Source organism: Dendropsophus ebraccatus, chromosome 2, assembly GCF_027789765.1.
Source record: "Dendropsophus ebraccatus isolate aDenEbr1 chromosome 2, aDenEbr1.pat, whole genome shotgun sequence".
Lineage (NCBI taxonomy): Eukaryota > Metazoa > Chordata > Amphibia > Anura > Hylidae > Dendropsophus > Dendropsophus ebraccatus.
Window position 1 is genome coordinate 209,971,035 of NC_091455.1, and position 9,350 is coordinate 209,980,384.

General features: G+C 46.1%; 1 protein-coding gene across 1 annotated transcript in view; it reads right to left on the minus strand.

The window, feature by feature from the left end:
• Nucleotides 1-992, minus strand: part of NXPH1 (neurexophilin 1) — a 233,497-nt gene extending 232,505 nt beyond the window's left edge. Inside the window, exon 1 of the mRNA XM_069960613.1 lies at nt 910-992. Within this exon, the coding sequence (XP_069816714.1) occupies nt 910-963 (54 nt within the window). The 5' untranslated portion in view covers nt 964-992. The remainder of the gene's footprint in view (nt 1-909) is intronic.
• Nucleotides 993-9,350: the final 8,358 nt, after the last annotated feature.

Below are 9,350 nucleotides of genomic sequence, written 5' to 3' on the forward strand. Positions count from 1 at the left end.
AACTTTTAGAGAAACTCTTCGGCAATAGGGAGTCACAGGAGGCGAGAATTGCTGATACTTGTAGTCCCATCGATGCTGAAAAGCCTCAGATGCCCGAGCTTCTCCGGAAAGCTATAGAAGAAGTGGTTCCTGGAAAGCCATAGCAGGCTGAGGTGGTCTCAGGTACTGAATCTTGTCAAGCCCTTGATGCTGGGAGTAGTAGTCCACCACAACTATTGTGGAACTTATAATTTAGTCGGAAAGCCACACATGTTGGGACATGTAGTCCCTAAGCTGCTGGCACTGGTAGTTTACCACCTCTTAGACCTAAAAAGCACCTAATGCTGGGGGTAGTAGTTCACCAGTTCTTGCAAAGGACCTGATACTGGAACTAGTCGTTCACTCGATGCTAGGAGTTATTGTTCACCAGCAAATCTCTAATACTCCAGCATTTGATAATTGGGAGTAGTAGTTTACCAGTTCTTACACAATATTGGATACTGGGAGTAGTAGTTTACCAGTTCTTACAAAATATTGGATACTGGAAGTAGTAGTTTATCTTCTCTTGCAAAAGATTGGATACTGGGAGTAGTAGTTTACCAGCTCTTGCAAAACATTGCATACTGGGAGTAGTAGTTCACCAGCAGGATTGGTAGTTTAGCAGCTCTGAGGATAGGACTGGTAGGTCACCAGCTTTCATGCTGGAACTAGTAGTCCACCAGCTTCTGCCCAGTCTCTGATGCTGGGACTGGTAGTTCAGCAGCTCTTGCCAAGCCCCTACTGCTGGGACTGGTAGTTCACCCCCACTTGCAGTTTCCCAGCTGCACCTCTATGATGTAACCTACAGCAGATGACCTCTAAGGCAAAGTCCTCTCTAATGCAAAGACCCCCGCACCCTGATGAGAAGCAGAAGAGTCGGGAGAAACTTACCAGGTGTAGAGTGGAGTGGAGCAGAAGCGCAGAGATGCAATAGACAGCCTGCATCCTTCCCAGGTGAAACTTGCTGCTTGTGTTCTCCTGCTCGGGTGACTATTCCTCCAGGAACATAAATCCAACTCTGACATCCACTTTACACAAGCTGGAGAGCTGTCAGCAGCCTGGGCAGAGAGGAGATGGTGCACCCCATGACCACCAGGCAAGGTGACACTGCTAGACAGGGAGAGAGGTGGGCAAGAGGGGAGATCGACCAAAAAAAGAGAGGGGCTCGATCTGGACGAAGGGATTTAATCCAGCAGGGAAGCGAAGCGATCAGCCCTGGGTGGCAGGCAGGATTGTGCTGCAGATCACTCGCGATCAGTGTGAGGAGCTGGAGGAGGAGGGGGGCAGCCACAATGCAATAGGTTGCTGAGGAGCAATAGGCTGCCCCTGCTTTCTGGGACTCAGATTATTACTGCTGCTGCTGCTCCTCTTCTTATCTCCGACTAGAAGCCTGCAGGGATGGAGCATGAAGTCCAGCAGCTGGGCACACACACACCAAGGTGCCAAGGTGCCAGGCTAAGGGGCAGAGGAGAGATGCTTGACTTTCACTTCAGCTTAAGAGCAAGCAAAGTCATCCATATTGGCATGAAAAGGAAATTGAGGAAGGGGGGTCTGCATTCTGTGCCTACCTCTCACTGGCAGACAGGGCAGCAGTGCCCGATCTTGCAGCAGAGTGTACACTGGTACCATAGGAGGGGTATTATGCAGTGTGCACTGGCACCATAGGAGGGGTATTATGCATTGTGCACTGGTACCATAGGAGGGGTATTATGCAGTGTGCACTGGCACCATAGGAGGGGTATTATGCAGTGTGCACTGGCACCATAGGAGGGGTATTATGCAGTGTGCACTGGCACTATGGGAGGGGTATTATGCAGTGTGCACTGGCACCATAGGAGGGGTATTATGCATTGTGCACTGGTACCATAGGAGGGGTATTATGCAGTGTGCACTGGCACCTTGGGAAGGGTATTATGCATTGTGCACTGGCACCATAGGAGGAGTATTATGCAGTGTGCACTGGCACCATAGGAGGGGTATTATGCAGTGTGCACTGCCACTATGGGAGGGGTATTATGCAGTGTGCACTGGCACCATAGGAGGGGTATTATGCAGTGTGCACTGGCATTTTAGGAGGGGTATTATGCAGTGTGCACTGGCACCATAGGAGGGGTATTATGCATTGTGCACTGGCACCATAGGAGGGGTATTATGCAGTGTGCACTGGCACCATAGGAGGGGTATTATGCATTGTGCACTGGCACCTTGGGAAGGGTATTATGCAGTGTGCACTGGCACCATAGGAGGGGTATTATGCAGTGTGCACTGGCACCATAGGAGGGGTATTATGCATTGTGCACTGGCACCATGGGAGGGGTATTATGCAGTGTGCACTGACACCATAGGAGGGGTATTATGCAGTGTGCACTGGCACCTTGGGAAGGGTATTATGCAGTGTGCACTGGCAGGGTGGGACAGAGGCAGGGCACACAGTGCAGGAAGGGCATGGGGAAGGGGAGATCATATAGAGGGCATCTAAGGCACATCTGATCGGAGGGTATCTGGGCATCGTGTCTACAGTGCAAACAATCTATCTGCTAGGACTCTATATACAGAGAGTCAGACAAGTATCTGCTAGGGGGCTTCTTATAGAGGGTGTCAGGTATATATCTGCCAGGACACTATATACAGAGGGCATCAATAGTAGTCAGGTATATATCTGCCAGGACACTATATACAGAGGCATCTATAGTAGTCAGGCATATATCTGCCAGGACACTATATACAGGGGGTATCTATAGTAGTCAGGCATATATCTGCCAGGACACTATATACAGAGGCATCTATAGTAGTCAGGTATATATCTGCCAGGACACTATATACAGGGGGCATCTATAGTAGTCAGGTATATATCTGCCAGGACACTATATACAGGGGGCATCTATAGTAGTCAGGCATATATCTGCCAGGACACTATATACAGGGGGTATCTATAGTAGTCAGTTATGTATCTGCCAGGACACTATATACAGGGGCATCTATAGTAGTCAGGTATGCATCTGCCAGGACAGTATATACAGAGGCATCTATAGTAGTCAGGTATATATCTGCCAGGACACTATATACAGGGGCATCTATAGTAGTCAGGTATGCATCTGCCAGGACAGTATATACAGAGGCATCTATAGTAGTCAGGTATATATCTGCCAGGACACTATATACAGGGGGCATCTATAGTAGTCAGGTATATATCTGCCAGGACACTATATACAGGGGGCATCTATAGTAGTCAGGTATATATCTGCCAGGACACTATATACAGGGGGCATCTATAGTAGTCAGGCATATATCTGCCAGGACACTATATACAGGGGGTATCTATAGTAGTCAGTTATGTATCTGCCAGGACACTATATACAGGGGCATCTATAGTAGTCAGGTATGCATCTGCCAGGACAGTATATACAGAGGCATCTATAGTAGTCAGGTATATATCTGCCAGGACACTATATACAGGGGCATCTATAGTAGTCAGGTATGCATCTGCCAGGACAGTATATACAGAGGCATCTATAGTAGTCAGGTATATATCTGCCAGGACACTATATACAGGGGGCATCTATAGTAGTCAGGTATATATCTGCCAGGACACTATATACAGGGGGCATCTATAGTAGTCAGGTATATATCTGCCAGGACACTATATACAGAGGCATCTATAGTAGTCAGGTATCTATCTGCCAGGACACTATATACAGGGGGCATCTATAGTAGTCAGGTATCTATCTGCCAGGAAACTATATACAGAGGCATCTATAGTAGTCAGGTATCTATCTGCCAGGACACTATATACAGGGGGCATCTATAGTAGTCAGGTATCTATCTGCCAGGAAACTATATACAGAGGCATCTATAGTAGTCAGGTATATATCTGCCAGGACACTATATACAGAGGCATCTATAGTAGTCAGGTATATATCTGCCAGGACACTATATACAGAGGCATCTATAGTAGTCAGGTATATATCTGCCAGGACACTATATACAGGGGGCATCTATAGTAGTCAGGTATATATCTGCCAGGACACTATATACAGGGGGCATCTATAGTAGTCAGGTATATATCTGCCAGGACACTATATACAGAGGCATCTATAGTAGTCAGGTATATATCTGCCAGGGCACTATATACAGGGGGCATCTATAGTAGTCAGGTATCTATCTGCCAGGAAACTATATACAGAGGCATCTATAGTAGTCAGGTATATATCTGCCAGGACACTATATACAGAGGCATCTATAGTAGTCAGGTATCTATCTGCCAGGACAGTATATACAGGGGGTATCTATAGTAGTCAGGTATATATCTGCCAGGACAGTATATACAGAGGGTATCTATAGTAGTCAGGTATCTATCTGCCAGGACAGTATATACAGAGGGTATCTATAGTAGTCAGGTATATATCTGCCAGGACAGTATATACAGAGGGTATCTATAGTAGTCAGGTATATATCTGCCAGGACAATATATACAGAGGGAGCTTTAGTTGTCAGGTATGTATCTTACCTAGTGATCTGGTTCTGCCTATACCCATCCCTAATACTTGGATGGACTCTAATAGACAGGCAGTCAGTAACTCCTCAGTCTATAACCACACATTGTCCATGCATGTTGAACAATGGCTTTACTGTCTAATAAAATAGAGAGACTGGAACCAAGGAGATAACTACAAACCCTCCAACCCCCTTCCTACTGTCCCTGATGCACAGGTGTCTCTATGTATTATACGCCTGCATTACCTAACCCTGCCACCAGGGGTTCTGTACACTGATGAAGAGAGATCCATACAAGGACAAGGAGGAGTTTATAAAGGAATTAGGGAGACATGTTATTCCTGCTGGAAGAGGAAGGCTGGAGGAAAGGGTCTTGGATTCCCCCCATACTGCTACGTTAGCTCCCCAGGAGTGAATGGGTTAACTATTTCTCCATTGGAAGCTGTGATGAAGGATCTGCAGCTCAGTGGATCCCTGGATGCCTCATCTCATCTAACCTCTCCTGCTCTGGACAGTTCCTGACATGGACAGAGGTGGCAGCATAGAGCACTGTGTCAGACTGCAAAGAATACATCACTTCCTACAGGACATACAGCAGCTGATAAGTACTAGAAGACTGGAGATTTTTAAACAGAAGTAATTTACAAATCTATATAACTTTATGATGCCACCCTATTGGACCTGTTCTGAACTGCATAAGTTCTGCTGAAGTGTTCCTTGAAGGCTGGGGCTACACAGAACTATTTGCTAAACCTCTGTGCAAACTGTCTGCTCTGTATTTTTTATTAGTCCAACTCTCTAGTGTACAGCATGTAATTGACTTGCTGTTCCTGCTGTACACTATAGCTAGGAAATCAACCGAATCTATCACCACCCAACAATGGGAAGGGATTATAGTCAAGAAGAAGTAGTGGAAGGGAGATAGAGTTGTCTGAATTCCCTGCTAAAGTGTACAGCAAGAACAGGAAGTCAATTAAAGGATGTACACTGGTCAGGAAGTGAGAGAAGGAAGACAACGGAGAAGACAGTTTGCATCAGAAATCGTGAAAGGAGTAAAATAACTTTATCAATATTTGTTCATTTATTAGACAATTAAAATTACACTTCATAATTGAAAAACTTTAAGAATGACACATCTTGACTGTAGTGGTCACTGGGTCAGAAATAAAGGGTTTGTCCAGTCTAGAAAATGGATGCCCTGTGCTGGAGGACCCACCCTGTGCTGGAGGACCCGCCCTGTGCTGGAGGACCCGCCTTGTGCTGGAGGACCCGCCCTGTGCTGGAGGACCCGCCTTGTGCTAGAGGACCCGCCCTGTGCTGGAGGACCCGCCTTGTGCTGGAGGACCCGCCCTGTGCTGGAGGACCCGCCTTGTGCTAGAGGACCCGCCCTGTGCTGGAGGACCCGCCCTGTGCTGGAGGACCCGCCCTGTGCTGGAGGACCCGCCTTGTGCTGGAGGACCCACCCTGTGCTGGAGGACCCGCCTTGTGCTAGAGGATCCGCCCTGTGCTGGAGGACCCGCCCTGTGCTGGAGGTCCCGCCTTGTGCTAGAAGACCCGCCCTGTGCTAGAGGACCCGCCTTGTGCTAGAGGACCCGCCCTGTGCTGGAGGACCCGCCCTGTGCTGGAGGACCCGCCTTGTGCTAGAGGACCCGCCCTGTGCTAGAGGACCCGCCTTGTGCTGGAGGACCCGCCCTGTGCTGGAGGACCCGCCTTGTGCTAGAGGACCCGCCCTGTGCTGGAGGACCCGCCTTGTGCTAGAGGACCCACCCTGTGCTGGAGGACCCGCCCTGTGCTGGAGGACCCGCCCTGTGCTGGAGGACCCGCCTTGTGCTAGAGGACCTACCCTGTGCTGGAAGACCCTCCCTGTTCTGAAGGACCCGCCCTGTGCTGGAGGACCCACCTTGTGCTAGAAGACCTGCCCTGTGCTATAGGACCCGCCTTGTGCTGGAGGACCCGCCCTGTTCTGGAGGACACGCCCTGTGCTGGAGGACCCGCCTTGTGCTAGAGGACCTACCCTGTGCTAGAAGACCCTCCCTGTTCTGGAGGACCCGCCCTGTGCTGGAGGACCCGCTCTGTGTTGGAGGACCCGCCCTGTGCTGGAGGACCCGCCCTGCGCTGGAGGACCTGCATTATACAGATAACCCAATGATATAAATGAATACTGTGTAATACTTAATCTCCCCTGTGGGGGTGCTGTAGAGAATTTGAACACTTACAGCCTACAGATTATAGCCGATCACTAAGGGTCTGGGCCGGAGGGCACTTACTGATCGGCTTTTGGTCAAGGAATCCTTCAAACTATTGATTTCTTGCAAAAATGGAACATGGAACTCCCATTGGACCTCATGGCATCGTGGAAGTTAGAGGTGTTGGAGAGCCAAGGTTCGGTTTAAGGGATTTTTTTTACTTGAATCGTGTAGTCATGTCGTCTAATATGGTTGGAGCTACAGTGCATATGGATCATTGCTGTTAGTCTCAGTCCATAGCATTATAGTCACTCAAGACTGGATTCTCATGTAACCATCATACAACTAGATCTTCCAAAATTTTGGGGGGAAAAATGTTTCTCTAAAGTTACATAAAAAATGGACTAAAATGGTATAAATTTTTTCCCTATAAAATAACATAAAAGATGCACCTACATGCAATTTTGTCTCATAGCATTACATAAAAGGGGTGCTTACAGGCAGTTTTCCCCATAGAATTATATGAAAGATGCGCCTACATGCAATATTTTCTCATAGTATTACATACAAGAGGCGCATACATGCTGTTTTCCCCATAGAATTATATGAAAGATGCGCCTACATGCCATTTTTTCTCTCCTAGAATAACATGTAAGATGCGCCTACATGCAACTTTAACTCAACCTTCCTAAGACAAGCTACAGAGAGGGATAACTGTTACAGTATTAGGCTATGTTCACACAACGTTTTTTCATCACCGTTTAAAATGACGTCCGTCATTTTGAGTCTAAAATAACGGACGTTATTTAGCAGCCTGACCTCCCCGTAGTGCACTGACGGGTCATATTTACCAGTGCACATCATCACTATATGAGGCACTGTATTCTCCCTATTACATCTTCAGTCCATGTTGCCCTGTGGTGGTCAGATGGACAGGAGGCAGCCTGAGCCTATATATCCTGCAAGATCCACTCTAATCCAGTATATACGGTACGTAATACTAATGATAGTATATACCTAACAATACTGTATACCTATCATATATCCTGCATATCTATGATGTCACCGATTCTTCATATTCCATCACAATCACACGGATAGAAGCTCACTCTCTGGTGCCATTGATTGGCAGTAGTTGTCCTATAAGTTAATGTCCAGTAGGTGGCAGTAAAGAGACACAGTTCTTCCTTGTTAAGGGAAGCTAATTTGCATACCCCTTTCCCAGGAAGCATTGCCATCATGGTGCTCTCCTCAAGGAGAAACAGTACTTCTCAGAATTGACAGTAAATCACACAGCATCGCTGTACCTACGTAGCAGTGGTGAGTTTGTCATGTGGCACACTTCATTAGGATTATATTTTAGCTATAGTTGTATCTGGCCCTGTTAGATCTTGTAGATATACCGTATCTTGTGTTACAAAGGTGACTAGAAAGCCATTGCTCACTCCCAGGAAACCTGAGGGCTGTCATGTGGATGTGAGTCCTTGTACACCTCTATGGATGTTGGCTGATAGGGTGACAGGAGACAGCTGTACAGTCATTAAAATGAATATTTATGGCCGTAGCTTGGTCTCTAAGCCGAGGTAGTGCAGCTCTATGGGGACAGGAAGATTCATGAGCACGTGCACACTATATGGGAGCCTCAGTATTACTGTGCACACACTATACAGCCCCAGCACTACTGAATGAGGCGCTCCACTCTGCTTCATCTCCACCCCCAGTATGTGTCCAGGCCATGTGTTCGGCCCTGGTATACGGATATGTTCCTGGCTCCACTTAGAGGGGATCTCCCATTTCACTTGGTTACAGTATCTATTTATCACATCCGCAATATGTTTCCAGCAATGTCAGTGAGTGATGGCTATCTATTATAGAGAGAGAAGGGCACCTTCCAAACCCATCCTGACACCTCTCACATACAGAGAGTTACACAGAGGTAGAGAGCTGACAGCCAGGCGAAGTAACAGGAGGGATAGATAGATAGATAGATAGATAGATAGATAGATAGATAGATAGAAGATAGATAGATAGATAGATAGATAGATAGATAGGAGATAGATAGATAGATAGATAGATAGATAGATAGATAGATAGGAGATAGATAGATAGATAGATAGATAGATAGATAGGAGATAGATAGATAGGAGATAGATAGATAGATAGATAGATAGATAGATAGATAGATAGATAGGAGATAGATAGATAGATAGATAGATAGATAGATGATAGATAGATAGATAGATAGATAGATAGATAGATAGATAGATAGGAGATAGGAGATAGATAGATAGGAGATAGATAGATAGATAGATAGATAGATAGATAGATAGATAGACAGATAGATAGATAGGAGATAGATAGATAGATAGATAGATAGATAGATAGGAGATAGATAGATGGGAGATAGATAGATAGATAGATAGATAGATAGATAGATAGATAGATAGAAGATAGATAGGAGATAGATAGATAGGAGATAGATAGATAGATAGGAGATAGATAGATAGATAGATAGATAGATAGACAGATAGATAGATAGGAGATAGATAGATAGATAGATAGATAGGAGATAGATAGAAGATAGATAGATAGATAGATAGATAGAAGATAGATAGGAGATAGATAGATAGAAAATAGATAGATAGATAGATA